At 36.4% G+C, this 26,426-nt stretch overlaps 1 protein-coding gene across 2 annotated transcripts in view; it reads right to left on the bottom strand.

Moving 5' to 3' along the window:
* RRN3 (RNA polymerase I transcription factor RRN3) overlaps positions 1-24,932 on the bottom strand; it is a 29,245-nt gene extending 4,313 nt beyond the window's left edge. The window contains exons 1-16 of one of the 2 annotated variants that reach the window (XM_078152791.1): positions 24,768-24,932; positions 21,463-21,568; positions 20,430-20,486; positions 17,157-17,246; positions 16,728-16,857; positions 13,630-13,689; positions 12,670-12,733; positions 10,900-10,969; positions 9,946-10,044; positions 8,186-8,287; positions 7,296-7,434; positions 6,460-6,590; positions 6,207-6,337; positions 4,777-4,961; positions 2,272-2,380; positions 1,565-1,678 (exon numbers count right to left, since the gene is read on the bottom strand). In XM_078152791.1, coding sequence (XP_078008917.1) covers positions 1,565-1,678; positions 2,272-2,380; positions 4,777-4,961; positions 6,207-6,337; positions 6,460-6,590; positions 7,296-7,434; positions 8,186-8,287; positions 9,946-10,044; positions 10,900-10,969; positions 12,670-12,733; positions 13,630-13,689; positions 16,728-16,857; positions 17,157-17,246; positions 20,430-20,486; positions 21,463-21,568; positions 24,768-24,877 — 1,697 coding nt within the window. In that variant the 5' untranslated portion in view covers positions 24,878-24,932. Of the gene's footprint in view, positions 1-1,564; positions 1,718-2,271; positions 2,381-4,776; positions 4,962-6,206; positions 6,338-6,459; positions 6,591-7,295; positions 7,435-8,185; positions 8,288-9,945; positions 10,045-10,899; positions 10,970-12,669; positions 12,734-13,629; positions 13,690-16,727; positions 16,858-17,156; positions 17,247-20,429; positions 20,487-21,462; positions 21,569-24,767 lie in introns of both variants that reach the window. The other variant, XM_021001846.2, reaches the window with a different exon arrangement.
* Positions 24,933-26,426: the final 1,494 nt, after the last annotated feature.

Below are 26,426 nucleotides of genomic sequence, written 5' to 3'. Positions count from 1 at the left end.
TCTTATTTGATATAAATGAAATTACTAGGAATTCATTCATCTAAGATTTGGGGTCTGGGAGCCGAGAACCCAAGAGAGGTTTCCTAGATTAGATAGTAATAAGGAGCAAGTACGTAACATGTGCTGTTTTTCGTATATAAAAAAGGAAGTTATGGCTGACTTGGTAGTTTATTAGAATCAGAATATCTGAACTGTGTTTGTCCTATACAGTAACAAACAAGCAAAAGAAGGGTCTAAAAGAATAAAGGAAAATAACTATCTCCTTGGGGATTCTTTTAATATCTGGGGAAACCACTAATCTCAAATTAGGTTCTTATTAAGGTAAAAGACAGAGTTAAGATAGAAGAACTTCGTTAATTACTTTTGGACAGTTATCAAGTGCTTCATGGGAAGGTACTATAAATAACATCATTTTAAAAGTAAAATTTGAATTTTCCTAGAGTACTAAGAATAGGAAAAGGAAAAATGAACTAACCCAGGAAAATTTAATCAGAACATATTACAATTTCCAAAGTGCTTCCAGATGCAACCTGTCATTTGATCTATAAAACAATCCTGGAAGCATTCTCCCTATTTAATGAGGAAAGTGAAGTTAAGGAAAGTCAATGTGGCTGGATAAGTGAAATGGCTCAAAGTGTTAGAAGTAGGTTGTTTGTATCCAGTCCAGAGGAGTTACTACTAAATAAACAAAAAGGATATATACCACATGTGGTACAGTTAATAAACAATGCAAGAACTTAATGAGGAATACTCCCCATACAAGGCTGGTTCTTTTTTACCATATGGAGCCTCCACAGAAAACTACAAATAGGTCATACAAAATTCAGTGACTATCTACACTGGGGGGGGTCTTCTAGCAGTAGCAGCAGGAACCCACATATCCCAATCCCTCTGAGTGAGCACTAAAGAGAAGAAACAAACCACAAGGCAAGTAATCCCCAGATGCCAAAGGTCAAAATTTATTAAAGATCAGACGAGGTGTCAAAGTAGGGAAATGAGTCCTAAAAGTACTATGAAAGAAAAATACAATGGTTTTTTTTTAAATGGAAGAGCCAGGTTCAATAGCTTTGAGGAATTTATTTCAAAGTTTCTTTAGAAACTAACAACCTAGAAGAAACACTATCTAAGAAAGTAAAATTAAAGAGATAGTTATTAAGTGCCTACTGTGTGCAAAAGTTCTGGGTGAGGTACAGGGAACACAAGATAGAAATAAAAGGATAAAAAAAATAAGCATTTGCTCTGGCCTTCAAAAGGCTTACTGGCATTTAAGTTTGAGTTCTGACATTAGCTAATTATGGTCCCACCGAAACATGACAACCTCTTTCAGCTTCAGTTTCCTCATTGGTAAAGGAACACTTCCTACATCAAAAGTCATTAATGCACTTTATAAATGGTGAAGGCTTCATATAGATTCATAATTCACACTCATGCCCACACCCTCTTCATTCAAGGTTTAGATCAAAGAGGTCATTAAATATTTTTTAAAATGCAAATTTTGAAAGATGAACTTTGTCCCAATAGCATTTATTCCACGTAAACTTCAAATTTTAAAACAAGAGCTTACCTCTTGAGAACACAAGGATCAAAGGGGAAGAATGTGTCAAGTGGATTGGTGCAGGTCTGTACTGAACCACCTCCCGCAGTATTTCTGAGAACTGGCAGCATCTGTCGGTTGTTCCTTTCAATAATAGTGTAACAAAACACTAATTGGTATTTCCTTCAGAAAATCAAACAGATACATTTGTTAGCATAGTGGAATCATTCCACCTGGCCTTACAGAATTCAATGGGTAAAAATAAATACTGACTTTTGCTTACCACATAATGCTACAGTATACTAACATACAGTAAAACAAAAAAAAAATTCATTTGAAAACAAGCATAAATTTAAAAATTATTTTATACTTAAGTGCTCAGTTTCCTGTATAAAGAATTTCACCTACCTTTTCTATGCTTCTTGTCCCTTATGCCCATAACTCTTTTTTGGAGATCCTAGCTCCCTTCAAGACTTAACTGACATCTCCTACAAGAGGCCTTTCTTAATTTACCCATTTATTAGAACCCCTTTCCCAAATGATTTTGTGTTTATTTGTGTACACACTGTATCCTCAGTAGGAAGTAAATTCCTTGAGTGCATGGACCATTTCATTTCTGTCTTTGTAACCCCTGTGCCTAGAACATGGCAGACAATATATGATTGACGAATTGATCTAAAATGAAAATTACATTTACATATCCTCCAATTTTAAAAAATTATGCCCAAACAACTTACCTTGTAATGGCAGCAAATAAGTTAACTACAGAAGGGAGGCAAATCTTCAAAGGATTTAGCTGAGACATAACTATGCGCTCAAAATTTAAACTCTGTAGATAAGCCAAGCCTTTGTTAACAAAAAAAAAAAGCTCAGTTAACAGTTTAAGAACATATACAAGATTCAAAGCTTGAAATAAATGATCATTTTATTTCCAGTGACTAAACTTTAAATGCCAGGTGTTGGCACAACTAACTGTAGAGGATAAGAAGAACTGGATTTAGTGTGTGGGAAGATCTGGGTTATTCAAACTCTATGGGCCTCTCTCCCCTCATCTGTAAAATGAGGTTTGAACTAGATGACTTCTAAGGTCCCTTCCAGTTCCAGATCTACTGAATATACATATAGAAGATATCTGTTTAACTGCCATTAAAAATCTAGAAATTCCTCAAATTAATGTGATATCATGAAAAAAATTAAGTTTTCTGACTATTCTCAAAACAATTTTTCACACATAAAATGGACAGGTCTTTAGAATTTTAACTGTTTTTTATTCATTTTTATGTACACAGCTTCTCCATAAATGTTCGATTTTCTTACTCATAAAGATCTTTTGAAAGTCTATTTCTATTTTGTAATTGCAAGTAAAGATATTTCTCAAGATTATTTGTGTGAAATTAAGACTGAAAAATTATAAATGAAACTTTTTTAAAGGTGAGATTTTTTAAAGCTTCATTTATATTTTAGAAAGACCACAAAATAATTTGTTGTTGTTCATTCGTCTTTTTTAGTCATGTCTTACTCTTCACGGCCCCTATTTGAGGTTTTCTTGGCAGATCCTGGAGTGGCTTGCCATTTCCTTCTCTAGCTCATTTTACAGATGAGGAAACTGAGGCAAACAGGGTTAAGTGACTTGCCCACTAAGCCAGAAATTCCTGACTTGGTACTTTATCCACTTCACTCCCTAGCTGCCCACAAAATAAAGGCTCCCTTTTTGTGCTTGCCGTATTACAAAGAATACAATGTCACTGTCAAATGAGATACTGTATGTAAAAGTACCCTGGAAATTGTAAAGTACTATACAAATGTAAGGTGCTTTTTTTTTCTTGATAGGACTTCTGATTTCACTGATATAGACAGATAACTGCCAGTAAGAAAACTGCAACACATAGTCTTAATTGCCTGGGGACATTAAATGACTTGCCCAGAGTCACATAGCCAAGTATGTGTCAAAGTTGAATCTTTCTGACTCTTCTCTATTCACTATACCACAATGCCTCAAGGTAATGCTGATAAGTAATTTTACAAGCTACAATTCTGTGTCATAAAATTTAAACAGTACAAAATGAGAAAACATCATGTAACAGATTACTATGTAAACCAATGACGTGCTGAAAATTACTTGTGTGCAAAAAGTGAGTCATTGTTCAAGTGATCTATAGTATCACTAAGAATACATTTCTGAAAATGCCTTCCCTAACTCTGAAGACAGGGATGTAGGGAGGAGAGGGGAGTAAGGAGTGGTCCACAGGCATAAAATAATGAATATATCATCAGTTTTTTTCCCCAATGTGGGATTAATTTTGCTGATGTTTTTCCTTCTCTCTTTTTTTTTTTTAAACAAGAGAGTGATCTCTGGAAAGGGAGACATATATTGGGAAATGTCAGTGACATAAAAATAAAAAAGTGTGACCCTGTGCAAATCACTTAACCTGTTTGTCTCAGTTTCCTTAATTGAAAAATGGGGGAAAATAATAGTGCCTACCTCTCTGGGTTGTTGTGAGGATCAAATGAGGTAATATTTGTGAACATTCAGCACAGTGCCTGTCACATGGTAGGCATTATGTAAATGCTATTATCATCAGCATTTTATTAGATCAACAAAATGTGTTTTATCAAATTTTTTTTTAAACAATTAGCATGGCTAAAGTTCTTTGAATCCCTTCTAAATTAGCTGCTAAGCTACCACACTCCCTTTTAGACATATGTCCAGGAATCGTGTATGACAAGTATTCTGATGTAATGAAAGGTAAATAAGAGAATGCCTCTGGACAAAAAAATGTAACTTTATTAGCATAATAATCTCAGCTACTTAGGAAAAGAAGCACAAATGCTCTTAATGCTGGTCAGCATCTCTAAAGCCTTGCCCTCCACACACATAAAATTCCTTTTTTCTCCTAACTACAGAAAAACATCTTTCAAAATTAGTGGAATCAAGACACATGGATAAATATAATTAAATTATATTTATTAAATTATACTAGAAGTGGTATTCATTTATAATACAGTTAATAAACAAGCTTCTTATAGATTATTTAAACTAGAAACAATTAGAGAAGTCACTAAAACAAAAACAGTAAATAATGTATTTATTAAGTTTTCAATTGTATTTGAAGATAAAATTTGGTTAGACTGAGGGAATAACAGCAAGTTTCTAATGACAATAGTAACACAAAAGACAGTAAATGCAAGCCAATGTAATGTAATAAATGTAATAAATCCCTTGGGTGCCCTAATATACTTACCTTTCCTTAAGTTTCCATCTAAAAGCTGTTTATGTCGAAAAACAAAAGTGTAAAACACAGCCTGACATGCTGAATAAAATGGTCCATGAAGAGCTACATCACAGAAAGCTTTTGTTCCTGCATCCTGGTTATCAAGGTAGATATGCAGCCAGTTAACCAAAAGGTCAAGGCATGCTTTTACAGTGCTAGAGAAAAGAAAAATTTCAATTTAATAAGCAAATTTTATTTACTTTGTAAAATGACTGACTCTAAAAAATAAGACCAATATCAGACACTTCATAACCCCCTGTTAACACTAAATATGAAAAAAGTTAGCAGGTTTCAAGTCCTATCCATGGATACAGAAGAGCCAGAAAAGCAAGAGGCAATGGTCTAAGAGCTGCCACTCCAGGAAATAAGCTGACTATTCCTCCCCTGAGAGTAAGCTGGCGTTGGCCTCAGTTTCTCCCTGAGACTAGGTCTGGAGGCCTCCTCCTAGAATCCACTATTCCTCTGTTGTGATCACTGAAACAATGTTCTAGCCCTCCATTACTAGTGAGTCTAAACCTACTGCCATGTTTGTATACGAGCACAACTTCACCAACCCACATGAGAAAAGCAACAGTGCCCTAGCCTTCTATAACCCCTGATATTCAGACCTTAATTCTCTTGCCATCAGGGATAGAGCATCAGATACCAAGTTCAGTGAAAAGCTGAGAATCGTTGGGAGGAAGCAAAGGAACTGGCCCAAATATAAGTTCAGACAGGCCCCTGGAGACCCAATCTCCAAGAATTTATAGACCAAGACACTGGTCTTGTCCTTAGAATTCAATAGATAACTAACACACCACTCTCTATCATCACAAGATTCCAAGGGTGGGAACCCTAATCAAATGATGCACTTTCCTGTGCTGTGGCTTGCAAAATCCCACCTCTGCCTCTTTTCCTTTCATGATTCAGTTACATGCTCTAAGCAGTCTCCCCTTCCTCACTTGGGCCATAATTTTGAATAACAAGTTATCTGGCTTCTGACTCAGCTTGAATTAGTTCAGAAAGGGCTCTTTTCTCCAAAGTCACCAGACTTTTCCCTGTTGTTATCCATCCTGAGTTCTTCACAGCTTCTGATATGGGCCTTCTTCAGGCACCTTCTCCTTTCCTAGCATTCAAGACACTATACTCACACTCTCACACTCACTCACTCTGTCTCGGTCAGTTTACTCTTCCTCAAGTCTCCTTTCTAGATCACCATCCATGTCCTGCCCCAAATCACAGGAATTCCAAGGCTCTCTCCTTGGCCCTCAGCTGTTCTTTGTCTAAAACCTCCCTTAGTGATTTCATTAGAGTCCATGGGTTGAATTATTAGCTGTATGCAGACAACTCCCAAATCTCTGGATCAGTAATCTTGGTCTTTAAAAAGCACAACACTAAAATGTATGCATAAAATTACTCACATGATGGGAACAAATTTAGCTCTTGCCAAAAGACTGCCAATATAATTTCCAGCGGCTTGCCTGAGGATGGCAGGATTATTTGGATTCTGCAATTTTTTCCAAAGATGTTCCAAAAATGCTTCTGCAAATCCCTATGATGAAAGTAGGTTTATCTAAGTTTACTTTTACCAAGAAGGAGGTCTGAAAATTATCCTCTCATTTTCAGTTAAAGGGTAAGAAAAAAGTAAGGTTTTAAAATGGTATTTCTACTTACCAATTTAAAGCTACAGAGGTAGAACATAAAAAACTGTGTGTGACAGGAGGCATGGGTTGGCAACACCAGCTTGTCAAAGATTCCTAATAAATCTCGATACAAGTCCTTTGTTTTGTTAACATCAATCTCACCTACAAAGTAAACATAACTTTTCACCTTCAAAAGATAATTAAAAGGAAAAACTGAGAATAAAAAAATTTGAAAAAGGCAAAGTACATAATTTTCAATATTAAGAAATACATCCTCATCAATTAGACTACAATCAATAAGACAAATTACCTATGACTCCTAACAGTCATGAATAACAATGCCAGTTTATTTTCACCTACCCGTATTTACTCTATCTAAAAGACAATATTCAGAAAAAGAGCTGTATGTTAATATCATTAATAAATACTAAAACAAAATATTTGTTAAACTCTAGCAAAATGTATATAATAAATTACTATGACAATGTTGGATTTATACCAAGTACAACACTAGGGAAAAATTACCATAATTAATCACATTAAAAAAACCCCAAAATTATGTGATTATATAAAGAAATGCAGAAAAGAGACCTTTGACAAAAACACAGTATTGACAAACAGCACAGGCTTCTGTTTCATCAATATGAGGGTTCACTCTCATGTACAAGTGTAGTTTAGTGATGACAGATCTAGGTAATGTTTATAGATTAGGGCTTTCCGTGATATGTTCATCACAGCTAAGGCACTAAGTCAAGGCTATTATACTATCATGAAAAAATATCAAGCAGTTTCAAAATAATTCAAATCTCTAGATAAAAATGACCAACCTCTATGCATATATAATGTTGGGATATCTTTTTCTATTACCGTTTTTATAGCAGACATCTTTTATGTAGGAAAAGAGTAAGGACAAAAGAATATCTAAACGTTCAGCTACTGGATGTGCCATTTGATCGCTCTTTCCAGAAATATCTTTTGTTTCATCTTTAGTCTCTTCATCTTCATCCTGTTAAATGGAATGCAATCAAGTATTCCACAAAAATCAAGAAAGAAAAAAAAACCCTATGCTAAATTAAGTAATGTATAAGATAGAAGTAATCTCCACTACAAGTCCTAGTCTAATGTCTCATGATAGAGAGATGACATTGGGTTCTCAAAAGTTATGCAAGTAAAATGTGAGCTCCAACAGTTCAAGCTGAAAAAGCTGAACACAAGCTCAGTAACAGCCATCATTTTGGGGTCAGGCTAATTAGGTACTGAGAGACTCTTCAACAGAAAGCTGACCACCAAGTGAAAAATATTTTATATACAGTAACTAATGGAAACTAAGATATGGAAGATGTTGTAGTCTGCATGGATACAAGTATTCAAACCAAGTAAATTATACATGTTCTAAATTATTTGAAACAATAGTAAAAGCAATTTATGTGCTTTACCATAAACTGTTACTGGTTCCAGAACAAAATCCTCTCCCAGACTGGAGCAGCAGTAGTTAAATTTAAACATACAATTTTGCACTCAAATTTAAAGAAAAACATAGTTGATCTGTTAACAGGTAATAATAGCTGGCAAAAGCAGTAAGCTAGCCAGAGCTATATTTGTATGTAATAAGGAACTGCTTGTAAAACAGACTATGCTGTTTTAACTCAAGAGATCATTAACTAGTTTTTTCCATCAACACCATGAGAGAGAATCTATACAAATACTTTCATCTGACAGCTTATATTTTAAGTTTCATTTTAGTAATACAGACTGACCATATTAAATAATCTTTCTACTGTATCTGTCCCATTATTAGTTTGAACAGCCGTTTCCTCTGCATCCTCTGCATCTTCAACATTTTGTCGTGATGCACTCACCTACGTTACAAATGAAGAAAAAATAAAGTACATAAAACTTTCTTAAAATATTGCTGTATTTCAACACAAGAGCCTTTTCTAAGACATATTTAAGTTAGTACACTTCATAGCATTCACATTAAACACCCTTACACTCCAAATCTATATAAATCAAACCCGTTGGTTCAGTTCAATTAGTAGTAATTGAGTTCCCACAAAATAAGTAGTAGTAGTAGTAGTAGTAGTAATAGTAGTAGTAGTGGTGGTGGTGGTGGTGGTGGTGGTGGTGGTGATGGTACTAGTAGCTAGCATTTATATAGGGCTTTAAGGTTTACAAAACATCTTACAAATATTTCATTTGAGTCTAACAACCCTGGGAAGTATTATTATCCCCATTTTACAGATGATAAATCTAAGGCACACAGGTTGAGAGACTAGGCCAGGATCATAAGAGTAAGTGACTAAGGCCACATCTGAACTCAGGACTTTGTGAATACTGGTCTAGTATTCTATACACTGTGCACCTAGATACCCAAAGGATCTGCTTTCAGTGGGGCAGGAACACAGACTCAATAGATGGTTTTAGGTTGCTGTTATATTTTGCTTTGGCCCATCAAGTCACTTCTCAGCAATCCCCCCTTGAACTTCCCCACCCCTGTAGATCTTCCCATTGAAAAAAAGTTAAATCAAACTATCTAAATGAGTGACTGCAATGCACATTCATGACACTTTCCATTTTTGTGGCTTAGTGTTTTAAAAAAGATAGGTTGTGAGGGGGCAACTAGGTGGCACTGTGAATAGAGCACCGGCCCTGGATTCAGGACCTGAGTTCAAATCTGGCCTCAGACACGTAACACTTACTAGCTGTGTGACCCTGGGCAAGTCACTTAACCCCACTGCCTAGCAAAAAAAAAAAAGACAGGTTGTATATTTTTGTAGTTGATTTCATTTACACTGTTGTCATTTGTACATGATTTTTTAGTGTATCATTCCTTTGGTTCCACATTCTTCACCCTACATGAGTTCATACCAATCTTTCTACATTTCTCTGAATTCTTCATAGTTGTCACTACCTTTTTTATTCCAGACCTATGACTTCAGAGTATAAAGTACTCCCAGTAATATGTCTTCTACCAATGCAGATTAGCAATGATTTTTAAACTGTAAGAGAACTGCCTGAGGCACTGAGATGTTTAAATGACTTGCCAAGAGTACAGAGCCAGTCCTCTATACATCATGCCACATTAGCTCTCATTTATCACTACTTATGGAACAAGAGTTCTTTCTCTAAAAATGGCTATGCTTTTGATTAGCTACAAGGTGATGAAATTTAAGGACCTCTCTGGTGCTATGTGCCTTCTACTTAGCCAAGCTGTTCTTTGGACAAAAGACATTGAGCCCTTCATCTGAAGCCTCTGTAGCTTGGCAAGACCTGCCAAACCTTTTAGTTTTGGATAATCTTCAAGAAACCAAGGTCTCTTTCACACCAAAGTATAATATTAGAATATGACTTCTGTGGCACATAGCAGTATACTAGGCACTAAAATGTTCTTGGCTGAGCAAATACTTAGGGGTGATTTAATCAACCCTCTGTTTGCAACAAGGGGTATTATTATACTACACTGAAAAGCATAAGATTGCTAGCAACTAATTTTAATGATAGATTGTTCAGCACTTACATCCATCTTGAGTAGCTTTTCAACAACAAGTTCCAAAATTTCAGGTCGCAAGGTTGGAAAATATACACTAATCCTTAGCAGATTATGGACATAGCATTCCTAAAAAATAAAAAGCATTAAGAAGCCTGAATAAGTAAATCCGCACTTCACATCAGTCTAATTAAACAACTAATACTCCTATTAATTTCCAAGATTTAAGAAGTGAACTATAAAAATGTAGGAAGCATATTTGTAAATATAGTAGGAGAGTACACATAAAACTTACAAACAAAAGAAAATGCCATACTGATCCCCTTAATTATTTCAGAGAAAACCATTTGCAATCTTATCAGGATTTACCTATACCAGCTAACAATAAAGTTGTGTCACTTCCATGTCAAAAATCTCTGTTGTCTATTGCTATTGAATCATGGTCAAATTCTGCTACCTGGCATCCAAGGCCTTTTATAATCTACCATGTTCTACCTTTCTAGCCTTATGTATTTCTCCTTTGGTCTAACTGGACTTTGACCTCTGTTATCTTGTCTCTCTGCTATATTTTAAGCTCCTTGAGGACAGAGGATATCTTACACACACCTGCTATGTCCCCTAGTCCCTGACACAATACTCTCAAAGCAGCAGGCAATTAGCTAATGTACACAACATTGCTAATGTACACTAACAACCTCAATGTGTAGCAACTTTTAATAATCAGTATCTGTAATAAACATCTCTAAATGTAATAAACATCCTCTAAAAACATCTCAAAGATACTGACCCTGATTTATAAGTAATAAGGAAGATAATTAGAATTTTTATCCTTAGTCAAAATGATGCTAGGAAAGGACTGTAGGAGCCTTAGGCTAAGATTATTACCATAACAAAGTAAGTAGTTTTAAGCAAATAAAACATGCAGAATTAAATCTCACAAAATGCTGAGTTTCTCTACCATACTGCTATGCAAAGGAATCTTACCAAAATCCTTTCTGATTTTCGAATAAAAGGAAATTTTTCCACAAGTATTGGCATAAGAAACCATGGTGTACTGTAAGAAAACAAACAGTCAAGATTAGTAAAAAAAAAAATTATCATCATTAATTTCAAACTCCATGAGCTGGAATTTCTAGTCTTAATTCCAGGGAGCACAGGGATATAAGTATATAATTTCCTCCCCAAATTTAAAAATCCATCCTGCCCATTTAACTGCTTTATCAAAAAAAGGTTTGTAATATTCTAGAAAAAAAGATTTCCAGACATAGAGGAAATGATGTAAATCAAGAAAACAAAATTGGTATAACACTGCCTACAACTATAAAAATAATTCTTTATTAATTATATACTGATGGAAAAGGGAATGGGACAGAGTAGCTTACATTCTTTCATCTAAAATGCTCTCAATTCATATTGTATATTTTTATTGAGCTAAGTTTTAATCCATATTTTGTTTATCTTTGTTGAGAGGTTCATAATGAAAAACAGACCTTCTCCTCCCAGCTCTGCCTGTGACTCTTTTGGCCTTTGCCACTACGCCTCAGTTGTACCTCATGCTGCAACATCTCCCAGTGCCTGAGGCCTTCTCAGTCTGGAACATCCACTGGACCCTGCAATATTCTTACCCTGGAATGTCCCCTGTCAAACTGGTCCTTATTTCCCTTAGTGAGTTCCTATTGGGGCCTCTCTTTGGGAGAGGGGCCCAACCTTCACCTCTGCTCCCAGCTCTGAGGCTCTGCTTCCCAATTTCTGGACTTTACCTCCCCCTCCCACACAAACACAATTTTTCTCTCTTTCAAGTGTTTTCTTCCCCCAATTAAAATGTAAGCTCTTCAAGGGCAGGGGCTATCTTTCTTTTTATTTGTATCCCAATAATTAGCACAGTGCCTGCACATAATAAGAACTTAATAAATGCTTACTACCTTGCCTTAAAAATAGAAAACATGGTAACTCTGGAGTCCATTAAATAAAGAGGTAAATCATTTACCTCTTAAGAGTTTTCATTTTCCTCAATGAGTTTAAGTAATACTTCAGGTCAAATCAAGTTAATAAGTAGTAATACTAGAATTACCAAGCATGAAACATTAGAGAAAATTATACAAATATTTTTGAGTCCCTTATTTATAATTATGAAAAATGTGAACATTTACTCTGTTGGCTAATACATTTGCTGCTTGATAGGGATAACAAGTGTGCTGAAAATAAACGGAAACAGGTGAGTATTATGAAATTTCAGATGGAAATTCATACAATTCCCAAAAAATGCTAAAAGATTTTTTTTCTTAAATTGGTAAATAGCATCATTATACTGTATAACCTTTCAATTTTCAACTCTAAAACTAGTTTGGACTTGAGAAACATGAAACACCACACATTCTTATATTAAGTGAAACAAAAAAGTGAAAGCAAAATTAGAACATATGCTGAGCATAAAAAACTACTTACACTGAAATAAACAAAGTAGGTTTTTTTGGTTTTGTTTTTTCTAGGCAATTGAAGTTAAGTGACTTGCCCAGGGTCACACAGCTAATAAGTTTCAAGTGTTTGGTCTGAGGCCAGATTTGAACTCAGGTCCTCCTGACTTCAGGGCTGATGCTCTATCCACTGTACCACCTAGCTGCCCCTCCCCTTTAAAAATAAAGTTTAAAAGCATGCTTTGATTCAATCATTAGCTATAATAATTGTCTACTGAGCTCTTAAAAAGAATAAAATGCCACAATTTTTAAAAATAAGAAAAGAAGAAAATATACTCACGAGGGGACATATCTTGCTATTAATTGTAAGGCTCTATGACATGTATCAAAATTTGCAGGAAGATCTACAAAGAGTGAGAACAAAATAATACCTGTTCAGCTTAACAAATATTTACTTATTAAGCACCTAATCTGTGTGTAACATTGTGATAGGTGCTACAAGACACAAAGGGGAAAAGTGATATAATCCCTACAAGTCCAAAGAGTTCAAATCCAATAAGGGGAATGTACTGGGCCTAAAAAATTCAAAGGAAAGATCACTGCCTGGAAGTAAAAAGAGGCTAATAGGGAGGAGGGAGTAGACTTTTCAATCAATTTATCAATTAACATTTATTAAGGTGAGGAATACAAAAAGTGGCAAAAGATAGTTGATTCCTTCAAGGAATTTATAATCTAATGTATATGGAGAGAAATGCAAAAATTCTAGGAGAACATGGGGAGAGTATAAATATTACAAGGCCTGGCCAGAACTACAGAAACACAGGACTAGAATGTTAGGACTGGAAGGGTCTGCAGAGGTCCCAGTCCAACTCCCTGACTTTTTACAGGTGAGAAAACTCAGGCCCAGGAAAGTCAAGAATCTATTTCTATTATCCTAGTATTAGGTAATGGACCGGAAATGATAGGGTCAAGTAAGAAAATAAAACTATGTGTTTGAAGCTACCATAGAATCTAGTCAAATAGGTATTCTAAACTACTTCCAAAGGGAGATCAAATGTACATGAACACAACCAGTTTTCCATTCATAATACCGCAAATAAATCTCAGTTACCTCACTAATTCAATATGTAAGTTAAAGAGAATATAAGATCCTATCAGACAGATCATCAAAGCCTACTACTTTACTTCCAGGAATAAATCAAACCTTGGAATTTCTAATACCATTTATCTCATGTTACTCAGTCTAAAAGGTTTGGGTTTTGTTATTTGTCTTCAACTTTAATTGTATTTTAGGACTTACTCTCATCTTCATCATCCGAATCTGATATAGTCGTATCACCTTCCTTGATGATTACTCGAGCTGTTAGGAAAATAATTTTAAAGTGGTCTGTTATTTTTTTCTATTGCCTTGACACAGCTGCTTGGACAAGGTCATATATTACAAAATAAAATGGAAAAAAAGCTTTTTATAAAAGCTCTTTTTAAGCTAGAAATTAAAAAAAACCCTAGCATTCAGTTAAACTAATATATTGACATTTTCTCAGAATGTAAAAGCCCTTCAAACTACTTTGTAGTTTACTATAAAGTATATTAACAACAATATACAAGTAGTTAACACACAAGTAGTTTCCAACATATAAGACACTTCCATTTATAAATAACTGCTCATAATTCTCTCTCTCTCTCTCTCTCTCTCTCCATTCCACGTCACTGCTGACTTGAGAGCTATTAAGGAATAAGAAGTGAAAATTTAAGTGAATCTTAAGTGGAGAAAAGATGTGAAAGACAGCTATGTGTATGGGGACTCAAGTGGTGGCCTCCTGTCCTTCATCTAATAACAGATAAAGATGAATAGATTGCAAGTTCTTTGGAGAGCAAGAATTTTGCCATTATTTATTTTTGTATCTTTTAGTGATTAAACACAGTGTTTTGCCCATAGTAAGTACTTAATAACTGCAGGCTGAATTGAATAAGTACTGCTTTGCTCTTTGTGAATCCTTTTATGAATTATGAAATGTCACAGAGCTTTACACAGAGCCACCAGTAGGAAGCTGAATCAAAAATATTTCTCCCACACGACTTGAAAATGTTTATCTTATTTAGACTGAACAGCCAGTTAGCGATTGGACTGGCTGAAAACCACACCTCAACATGAATTAGTTTAATAAAACTGCCTTCCTAATATCTAGCCAACCTCAACCTCATCTAAACTGAAAGAATAGGAATTTTGATTGAGAAGAAGAGTTAAATAATTCTGGAGCGTGAAAAGTTTAAGAGGTAGCACTTACCCACCCTCCCAAAGTAGGAGTGCTTAGGAAAACATGAAGAAACAATGAAGATTGAGGGGACAACAACACATAGAGCAAGGAACAGAAAAAGAAGTGGAAAACAGCACTTTACTTATTTCAAAACTATAACTAGGGCCAGCTGTAGACTCAATAAATGGGGGAGGGAAACGCTTCTTATTCTTTGTACAACTCCTGACCCCTAGGACTCAGAAATCAGACTGGTTTGTTACTTTGGCTACATTATGACTTTTGTGCCTCACCATGGAAATGTAACCACAATATAGAACATTGTTTCCAAGGCGAAAAGTAGGCTGTTTCAAATAAATGACTTAAAGGGTGCAGCTAGGTGATGCAATGGATTAGAGCACCAGCCCTGAAGTCAAGAGGACCTGAGTTCAAATCCGGCCTCAGACCAAACACTTGACACTAGCTGTGTGATCCTGGGCAAGTAATGTAACCCCAACTGCCTAAAAGTAAAAAACAAAAACAAAAAAACACAAACAAAAAACCAAATAAATGACTTAGAAACTAACTTTCGGAACACAACTCTTTCACAAATTGGATACTACCTTCACTGCACATGGGGCTTTGTACTTCAATGTAAAATAGCAACTCATAAGTTTACTATTATCGAATTTGAACACTATCCTTGGATTCAAATAACTCTTTCTTTCTCATACTCATTCACCATTTTACTTAAATTATTTCTGCCACATTTCAATTATTTCTTTTGAAAACACCAAAGAGTTTCTCTTTCATTCAAATTCATTTTGGGAAACTTTTTAACAGAAAGCAAATTGCATTTTCTAACATGAAAGAGGTCACATTCTAGGTCAAGGACATCACATAAGTCTAACAATATCACAAAAACAATCTATATACTTATGCTTAGTCTTAAAAATGGGTATATTCTCTATTTCTACGTGTGTGTTTATATATACATAAAACACAGAGAGAGTGATTACATAAGGGCCTCATATATGTATGCATAAGAAATATAATTTTAGGGTACCATAAATATGACTCAATTTTATTACTGTTAAAACTTAGAAGGACTTTTTAGTAATGATTTGAGTCACCTAAGTTTCTTAAAGAAACTTTAACCAGACACCTTTATTTCCTTGAGGAGTCATTTCAATGACCTCTGAGCCACCTCAAAGTCTTTAGTTAACATTCAATATTTGTTTACTGTCAATGATGTTAACTTTTTTCCAGTCAAAAATCAGCTTTAAAGGGAAAAGTTGATATTCTGGAAAGCATTTTGCAACTACAATTTTTAAAAAAAGTGATTAAAATGTCCACGTCCTTTAGAATTAGAGATCCTACTACCAGGCATATACCCCTAAAAGGTCAAAGAGCAAAAGGTCCCATGTATACCAAAATAATCATGGCAGCATTTTTTGTAATAACAAAAGAATCTGAAACAAAATAAATACCATTGACTGAAGAACAAAACAAATTATGGTACATGAATATAAGAAACTTAAGACAGTTCAAAAAATTTCACAGTAACGAACTGTCGTGAAACACAGGCTTGTTTTTAGGGGAAGAGATGGTGGTAGAAGAAGAGGATATTGTGTTGTGATTTCAACTCTCAATGCAGAAATTTCCTCCCTTAATCCAGTAACTATAACTGATAGTCTTAGAAAGTTGCCTGGGGCACTGAGAAGTCAAATCAATCAACAAGCATTTATCAAGTGCTAACTGGACAAAAAGGTGAGGATACAAAGAAAAGTCAGGGGTACAAATCCCTGTCCTCAAGTTCACATTCCAATGGGAGAAAACAAATACGAAAATAATTAGCAACATACAAGATATATACAGAGCAGATGAGAAGGTAACTTGCCCATGGTCTCATAGCTAATACATGTCTGAGAAATGATTTGATAGCTGATATTCCTAACCTTAAGGCCGTCAATCTACTACACCATAGTACCTCCCCTGAGGCTAATACTCTAACCCAGTACTGTAGCCAAAACATACACTGAAATATTCAGTGACTATTAATTTTAAAGATGTGAGTAATGTCTTAAAGTTTATCTAAGATGATTTTACAAGAAATAACAAGGCATAAAAGGAAAATTGAGGTAAGGAGAAAGTATATACTTACAAGGTATAAAATGAGAAACAATCATGCTGAGACATGGTCTAAGATAGACAGTCTGCGCTGAAACAAGATTTCCAAGAAAAGCCAAATATTCCTCCAACACTTCTTGGCTCCTTTCCAGCCATGGCAATTTCTAGTTGGAAGAAGGGGAAAATGGCATTTAGTTCATCCAAGGTTCGTATCTCTTTTATTTAATATTTTATTTTTTTCTCCTAATTATATGTAAAAACAATTTTTAACATTCTGTATTTAAAATTTTGAGTTCCAAATTCTCTCTCTTTCCTCCCCCACTTATTGAGAATGAAATCAATTTGATACAGGTTATACGTATGAAATCATGTAAAACAGATTTCTATGTTAGTCATGTTGGTTCATATCTCTTTTAAGGATCAAATTACTAGTCGCTGAAGTCAATGTCCAGATAATACTTACCAATAAAATGCTGATGAGCTGTTCAAAGTCTTTTGTCAAGTATGTGACTGAATTTCGAAACTCTAATAGCCAGTTAATAATCTGAGCATCCTGAAATTCAACAAATAAAAATTTCTCTCTAATTAAGAAAAAATATTTCTGAAACCTTAAATTCCTAAATTAGTATGAAATAACATAATGAAGCGTAAGGTAGGGACATAGCCATATCTTAGAGTAAAAATATTAATGAATTAGGAACAAGTTCCCATTAAATTTAGAGACTGGCAAAGAGAAATGACACTAACATTTTCCAGTTTATTATAAAAAGGGTAAGGAAGATTCTCAGGTAAGCATCTCTATCACAGCTATTTTTCCTGTATTTGAATTTATATAATTTTAAAAAACAAATTCCTCTCACAGTCACTGATTTTTTAACAAACAAATCAGAAAATTCAACAGCAAAGAAATCAGCAATTCAGATATTATACAAATCTTTATTTAAATAATGAGCAACATTAGCTTATTGAGGGGAAAGGGAGAAGAGAGTGCAAGTTTTTCAATTAAAAAAAAACCCAATACAAATAGTTTTGATTTCTAAGAAAGTTGATTAGGATTCTGTTTACATTTGTCCATAATTAAGTGGCAGAAAGTACCACATTTTAACTCATTAATTATTTATGTGTCTACAATATGCAATGCAAAAATTGCTGCAATCTCAAATAAATATTCTAAGAAGCAACCTGCTTACATTTTTCTCTGAATTCAAATTTGTACACAAAACATGCTAATATTAGAACCAGTTTCACAAATATTTTTCTATGGTCCACTTTTAGAAACAGAGGCACATTCCAAGAAAAGAGAATAACAGGGACAATCCCCTCCCCCACAATATATTTCAAGGGCGTGTACTGAAGTAGTGTAGTTACAAATATAGGCCAACTTTCATACTTCCTATATTTGCATGTAATGCATTATTAATGATTAAGTGATGTTCAGAATCTTGAATCAAAGATTTAATTATGTCCCCAAAGCCTTGCACATAGTAGGTACTCAATAAACATGTACAGACTATTAATTAACTGTTCAAAATCTCCATCTCTTTCTTGGAATAGTCTAGCTAAGGTTTGGCTCTATGATTTAGGATCATAGATTTTGAACTGGAAGGAGCTTTAGAGACCATTTGTTATATTCCCGAGGAAACTAAGGCCCAAAGAGGGTTACATGACTCCTCTAAGACCACATATGAAGTAGCAAATTAGAATTATGTCTTAGGTCCTCTGAATGCAAATCTGGCTCTCTCTCCATGGCATTCCTCCTTCGCTACTTGATATTTCCTGAGAGTTAACATCATAGGAAAGAGGATGGGAAAGGAAGGTAGACAAGTGAAGGTCGGTTAAATTATTAGGTGTTGTCAAAATACAAAAAAGATAATAACCCATTATTTGATCCTGCCTTTTAAATTCAAAGCAACCTTGCAATCACACACTGGGGACATGGCTAGCTGGAATTATGGAGGCTGTCTGGGGAACAGAGATTCTTTGTGAACCTAACTGTCCTATATGTGAACTGAATCCATAAGTTTGTCTTCATTATTAGTTCACTTACTTGAGACTAATGCTGTATTCAAAAACTATACTAAGGAGCTCAAATGCCTCCAAAACAAACCCTAACTTCATAATATCAAAGGAATATTTTAGCAGTTTTAAAAAATGGACACAACTTTCATAATTATAAAAATACTAATTTTTTAATAAAAATTAAGCATCTATTATGTACAAGATACTATGCTAGGTTCTGAAGGCACTGCCCTCAAAAAGTTCATTTTTCCTGAAAACTGCTTTCCAGAATAGCTAATTGTTTTAATTTGCATTTCTCAAATGATTAGTGATTTAGAGTACATTTTTCACATGGCTAATGACAAGTTATATTTCTTTTTCTGAAAACTGCCTGTTTTGGGCCCTTTGACCATTTATCAATTGAGGAATGGCTCTTGCTCTTATAAATCTGACTCATTTCTCTATTAATCCTAGAAAAGAGACATATCTGAGAAACTTATTGCAAAGATTTCCCCCCCCCATTTACCTGCTTCTCTTCTAATTTTAGCTGAATTGGTTTTGTTTGTGCAAAAATGTTTCAATTTTATTTGTTAATTTATTAATTTGTTTAATTTAATCAAAATCAAACATTCTTTAAAGAAATTTAACTAGAGAGAGAGATATTTAGTGCTCATGGTTGTGTCATGCCTCTATAATAAATGATATTAAATTATTTTAGATTTAACATAATACCAATCATACTAAGAAGCTACTTCATAGAGCAAGACAGAAACATAACAAAACTCAGTTGGAGGACAAAAGATCAAAAATCTCAAGGGTAACAAAAGTCCAATGAACCTGAGAACATAAATTACTTAAGAACTCCTGATCTAACAAGAACTCCCAGAAAAACTGAAAGCAGTTTGTCAGAAATGAGTCTGAATTGAACATCTTATACTATATGCCACAATAAGCTCAAAATAGATACCTGACCTAAACATTAAATGTCATATGATGAAAAACATATCCAAAGGGATCCATAACAGGAGTCAGAAATTCCATCAGGAAGTCAGGGAAGACTTCATGAAGGAAATGGTACCTGAACTAGGTCCTGAAGGATTGGATGGAGTTCAAAATATGGAGATAGGACATGAATGCATTTCAAGTATAGAAAGCTCAAGAAGAAAAAGGAATCCAAGCAGGAAAAAGAAAAACAAGTTTGAGGAATCTTAACCATGATGGTTTGGCTAGAGTAGAAGACATATTTAGCTAATGCACTGAACGTATGAAGAGGAACGGAAGGATATAAAATGTCTTGCTAATCTTAAAGCACTATGTAAATATGATTATTATTGTTATAACAAAATAGGTTTGAGCTTTTAAGGAACTTGAATTAGTTTAGACTATTCAAAAGGCAATGAAGAAAGAACCACTGAAGCGGCAGCTAGGTGGCGAAGTGGATAGAGCACCAGCCCTAAAATCTGGAGGACCTGAGTTCAAATTCAGCCTCAGACCAAACACTTGACACTTACTAGCTGTGTGACCCTGGGCAAGTCACTTAACCTTAACTGCCTTTAAAAAAAAACCCACTGAAATTTTTTAGCAAGGGAACAACATGATTAGAGTTGTGACTTATGAATATTACTCTCACAGCAGCCTGTAGATCCAATTTGAATTGAGAGAGACCAAAGGAAGGGTTTAATGATCAGTAAACTATTTTATTACTCCAGATTTAAACAAATCTCATAAACTATCTTACCTTTATGTCTGGATCTGATAATTGATGCTTCAGCAACTCAAAATCATTTGTATCACCCTTAAATAGAAAAAAGAGAGGGAAAGATTATACTTACAGTTTCCTACCAAAGAATCTGATGTAATATAATAATATTCATACCATCCTCAGAATTGATTGGTTTATAAAAACACTATTATGGTTAATTCAATGCCCTATTATGAATGAAGGGGAGAATTGATTGTCCCCTACCAAAATATGGCAGACACCATATTTTAAAAGTTACATGTGATCCTCCAAATACCCAGATGATATCTTTGGCTTTTAAACATTTATTTGAATATGGGTATATCTTACATTCTTCACATTTACAAAATTTGCAATAAAACTATGTGAAGCTCAAATTCAGAAAGAGGTTAAAAATTATAGCGCTTTCCTACCCATCTTCTATTGCTTCTCCTTTCTGTTAAGAATGGTACCACTTTCAAACAAATTAAAAGAAAAAACCTCACCTCCAACAAGGTAATTTATGGAATTTGTTCACATCTAAAGACCTGAAAGGATTCTGCTGAAATACAGGTTTGTAACGCTTTTGTGTGTCATGGACTCCTTTGATAAAAACTATGGACTCCTCAAAATGTTTTTAAATTAATAAAATAAAATACCTACTAATACAAAGGAAATTAAAGGTTAATAAAAATAAAGATGTAATTTTTTACCCACCCAAGTTCACAGATTCCCTGAAATCTATCCATGGACCGCAGATTTAAAATCCTTCTGGTAAAGTAAATACTTTGCATTAATAAATGGCTTAATTCAAGCAAAGAACTGGCCTGTTTTCCAATTCATAGCTGCCAGGTATTATCTTGATATAAAAAAATTCTAGAGAAATTTAAAAAAATTGATATAGTCTAGTTTGACTACTGATATGATACTTTAACATAAATGTTACACTAGACAGAATGTCAACTAAAAATGCAGCCATCACAGAAACTGCCTGTTTGTAGCTGAGGTAACCTGAAAGAAGCCCAAATTAAAATGCCACAAACTTTTTTACCTTTTTGTATTTTAGCAAGATGTCTGTCACAGTCCCACCGAACCGAACAGTTTTTTTTGGTGGAGAACTGAGGAAGTCCTTCTCCAAGGCAAGCATATCTGATATTCTAAAAAGCAAAACCCCAAGACATTAAGGCACTGAAATAGAGAACAATGCAGCCCATTAAAAAGCCAAAGCATTTTCATTAATTTCTCTTCCTCATTAAATAAAACCTAATTTTTTTTAAGGTTATATATGTACGATCATGTTAAATGTATTTCCACATTAGTCACGTTGTGAAAGAAGAATCCTAACAAAGGGAAAAACCATGAGAAAGGGAAAAAAATGAAAACATAATGCTTTAATCTGCACTCAGACTCTATAGTTATTTTAGAATTGTGTTAGATCATTGTATTGCTGAGAAGAGCTAAGTCTATCAAAGCTGGCCATTCCACAATGTTGCTGTTACTGTGTATAATGTTCTGGTTCTGCTCACTTCACTCAGCATCAGTACATGTCAGTCTTCCCAGGTTTTTCTGAAACCATCCTGCTCATCATTTCTTATAGCAAAATAGTATTCCATTACATTCATATACCACAACTTGTTCAGCTATTCCCCAATTGATGGCATCCCCTCAAATTCCAATTCTTTGCCACAACAAACAGAGCTGCTAAAAATATTTTGTACTTGTGGGTCCTTTTCCCTTTTTTATGACCCCTCTGGGATACAGACCTAGTAGTGATATTTGCTGGATCAAAAGATATGCAGTTTTATAGTTCCAAACTGCTAACGTAAAAACAAATAAAACAAGAAGCAATTTAAAGAAAGAAAACAAAAATGGAAGTCATTCAAAATTTTAAAAAATTTAATTCTTTTTGTAAGGAATACATTCTTTTAAAGAAAAAGAAACCCTGTTGTACTTTCTGTGCAGAAAACATCTAGGTAGTCATTCAAATTCAATTAACATTTTCCTCAACATCCTTAGTGCTGAAAACATTAAGGATATAAGAGGGAGGTACAGAGTCCCAGGCCTCAAGAAGCTCATACAATTTAGTAATGGGTGGAGACACAGAACTATAATAAGTGCTGGAAAGTGATTTGAAGAAACTCTTATGGCCAAATGGATAATGACAGAGCCCTGATGCCAGAAGACCTGTGCTCAGATCCTACCTCTGAAACATACTGGCTGCGACTCTGGGCAAGTCAGTTAACCTCTCACAGCTCTAAATCAACTCTTTTAAGTTGCAAAGAGAGGGCAGACTGCATTAGCAGAGGGAATTTCCTCCCTATACTAATGAAATTTCTTTTCCTATCCCTCTCAAGCTTTGTCAATTTACTCACAAGGTACCACCCTAGTTCATCACCTCTTGCCTGGAACGTTGCAGTATCCACCTAACTGGTCTTCTTGCCTCAAGTCTTAATCCTCCTTTAACACATACTGACCTCCACAAAGGTGCCAAAGTGATTTTCCTACAGTGTAATTGTGTCTGACCATGCCACTCCCTACTCAAAAAACTCATTATCTTATTACTTTGTCTCTAATCAAACACAAATATTTGTTTAGTATTTAAAACCCTTCACAACCTGGACCCAAACTTTCCAGATTTATTACATTATTCCCCTCTCCACACTTTACAATCTAACCTAACAGGACTTCTTACTGGTTATTTTTTATGGCCGTTCCTCATAAAACATTCAGTACCTCCATACAGGCTGTCCACTATGTTTGAAATGCATTCCTTTCACACCCATGACTCTCTATCCCTAGTTTCCCTGGAATCCATAGTTTCCTTCAAAACTCAGATCAAAAGTCACTTTCTACATGAAGCTTTTTCATGATTGCCCCCTAACCCACCCACTAGCCTTACCCTTCCCTCCTCTCCTCCCCAAAGTGGGGTGTGGGTATATGTTGTGAGAGGTAATGTGGCTTAGGGAACAAAGAGAGAGCCGGCTTTGGAAGCAGAAGACTTGAGTTCCAGTTCTGCCTCTGAAACATACTGGCTGTGTGACTCTTTTCAAGTCATTTAACCTCTAGATAACTCTCCAAGACTGAATTATAGAAAAAGTACCAACTTGCATTGGTGGAGGGGAAATTTCAATCAATCAATATTTTTTATGCCCCTACTATATTCCAGGTACTGTGCTAAGCACTGAATTTTCATCTGGGAAGTTCTCTATGTGGATTAAATCACAAGTACAGTTGCTATCATATATATGTGAATACACATATATACAGAAACACATAAACAAGCTTAGAATCTCTCTGGTGGGACAGCATATACAAGTTTACATATATGTATATTCTGTAGATAAGGTATGACTTTATTAATAAATAGTATGATAGTTTCAGTGACAACTGTTCAAACATTAAGTTCTATATAGAACATCAGTGAGCTTCTGGCTTAAACACTGTGCATATTAAATACTTTCTGTTGTTGTTCTGTCATGTGCTACTCTTCGTTTTCCAGGCAAAGATAGTAGAGTGATTTGCCATTTCCTTCTCCAGTTCATTTTACAGATGAGGAAACTGAGGCAAACAGGGTTCAGTAATTTGCCCAGGGTCGGCTAGAAAGTGTCTGAGGCTGTATTTGAACTCAGGAAGATGAGGTTTCTTGAGTCCCGGACGCCCACACCTCACCACCCAGCTGCCCTATATTAAATACTGTGGCACAGCAAATACTGACATAACAACATTTTCCATTTTCATGCACAGAAGTCAAGCTGAAACACTATTTATGAAACATCGTGGACAATGTAATTCCTTCATAATGCTCAATATTAACGTACATATATACGTGTGTGTACTTGTAACATATACATGTGTGTATACTTGTGTATGCTGCCTCCCGCGAGAGACTCTAAGTTCGTGGAGGGAAGAGGGTCTATTTCTTTCATCTTTGTATCCCCAGCGCCCAGCACAGTGACCGGGATACAGAAGGCGCTTAATCAATGCCTTTTGATTCAAGAGGGATCACTGGCCTTTTCGGGGGTCGGACGTTGATGCGGGGAGAACAGTCACCAGGACCGGTCAGACCCCGGGCGTTAGGGGCTAGAGAAGGCCCGGACCCCCTCCCCGCGCCTGGGAGGAGAGGAACTCCGGAAGCGACTCACAGCCCCTAGCCCCCGGCTCCGGAGCCCCCCAGCCCCCTCACCAATCCCAAGTCTCCCCGTCAAAGGCTCCCGTTTCACCCGCGCGTCCAGTCCGGCTCGGCTCCGCGCCCTACACGGACCTCCCCGCCACCCACCCCGACGCTCCCGATCCAGGCCTAGCGGGCCACCCCCTCCCATCCCCCAAGCGGGAAAGACAGCGGCTCCAGCCACTTACCCCGTCCTCGAAGCCCCCGGAGCCTTGACGGCGGAGCCCGGGGCTGGCGCGGCGGTGGCGGCGGCGGCCCCGTCTCCGGGAAGCCGCGTGTGGAGCAACGGGGCCGCCATGGGAACAGCTGAGCTACACGACTGTTTGCCCCGGAAGTGGTGCTCGGCTCGTCGCGGCCCGAACTCGGAAGTTGACTCGCTAACCTCCTCCCCTTCCACGTGCTCCCGGCCGATCCGAGGAGCCACGAGCGCGAGCCTCGGAGAGAATGCGATGTTCCGGGGCGCGAGCGCGTGGGTAGCCTCAGCTGGCCCCCCACCCCACCCTGGTGCGGCCAGGCGCTTCCGTTTCTGATTGGGCCCACGGGCACGATCCCGTGGGTGGGATGGAGGCTGAGGGCGGGACGGCGAGAGGAGGCGAGGGCGGGAGGTGCCGAGTGGAGGCCGTTCTTCCCTTCTAGGAGCGACTGGTACGAAGCCACTTCCCTGAACCGAGTCAAGATAGCAAAACCGGAACAACTGCCCAGATCCAGACGAGGCCAGGGCCAGCCTTCTCGTTGTTCAGTTGAGGAAACTGAGGCTCAGGGTGTTTAAGTGACTTGCCCAATGCACAGTGATTACATCAGGGGAATCTAACCCCCTCATTTTACAGATAAGGAAACTGAGGCCCGGGTGTTTAAATCGCTCAATGCGTAACGATTGGAAAACACGCCCCCTCCCCCCAAACCCCCGGAAATTGAACGCAGCGTAATCATAATGACCAAGCTTGGATCTCCAGATGACTTGAGAAAACGCATCTCTCCCTTTTTTGCGGAGATGGGGCCGTAGGAGGATGTGAGACGTTGCCTAAAACCCCATGATGTGTTGTTCCGTTTTGCTGACTAGGCTTTTTGTTATTTAAAAACAAAAAACAATTATTACAAAGCATAGGTAGGTGGGTAGGAGAGAGAGTTAATGACAGAGAAGGGATACATTTGGAAATAAATGATAAAAACAAAAAATAGATCAATAAAATTTGAAAACAACAACAAAAGTAACCCTAAACCAGAAAAGTGTCATTGCTTGTATTCTGATGTGGAAACTAAGGCACCATCAGGGCTGTCCTGAACTGGAAAATTTGAGGGAGAATTACATTATTTGGGGACTCAGGCACCAACTAGAAGGATCCCAACTCCAGTTATTTACAATTTTTGTGCTCCATAGCAATCTGGAATCCCATGAGTGCAAAATTCTTGGTAGGGCATGATGCTCTCAAGTTAAAGGGGAGAGGGGAGAAGGAAAGAGGAGGTCAGAACTGTACTCTCCTATTCAGAAAGTCTCTTCTCAGTCCTTGGAATAAACAAAGCTTTTGGGTATTATCTGTAAAAGAAAGATTAGTAGTGGAGATCAGTGCTTCTTAAACTTTTTTGGTCTCAGGACCTTTAAAAAATTGAACCCTCCCCCCAAAGAACTTTTATTTATGAGGATTATATCTATTAATACTGTTTTAGAAATAAAGATGTCTTAGCATTATTATGCAACTAGTTTTGACCTTGCAGAACCCTCAAAAGGGTCTGAGGGACCACCAGGAATCCCTGGACCACACTTTAGAACCACTGGCCCAGATGAAGTCAGTGGAACCTGCCAACATCTTTTATTTACAAAATATCCTTTCCTAGTTGAATGTTCATGG

This window comes from Phascolarctos cinereus, unplaced genomic scaffold, assembly GCF_003287225.1.
Source record: "Phascolarctos cinereus isolate Bilbo 61053 unplaced genomic scaffold, phaCin_HiC Scaffold_4;HRSCAF=312, whole genome shotgun sequence".
NCBI lineage: Eukaryota > Metazoa > Chordata > Mammalia > Diprotodontia > Phascolarctidae > Phascolarctos > Phascolarctos cinereus.
This window is presented reverse-complemented; position numbering and strand designations above follow the sequence as displayed.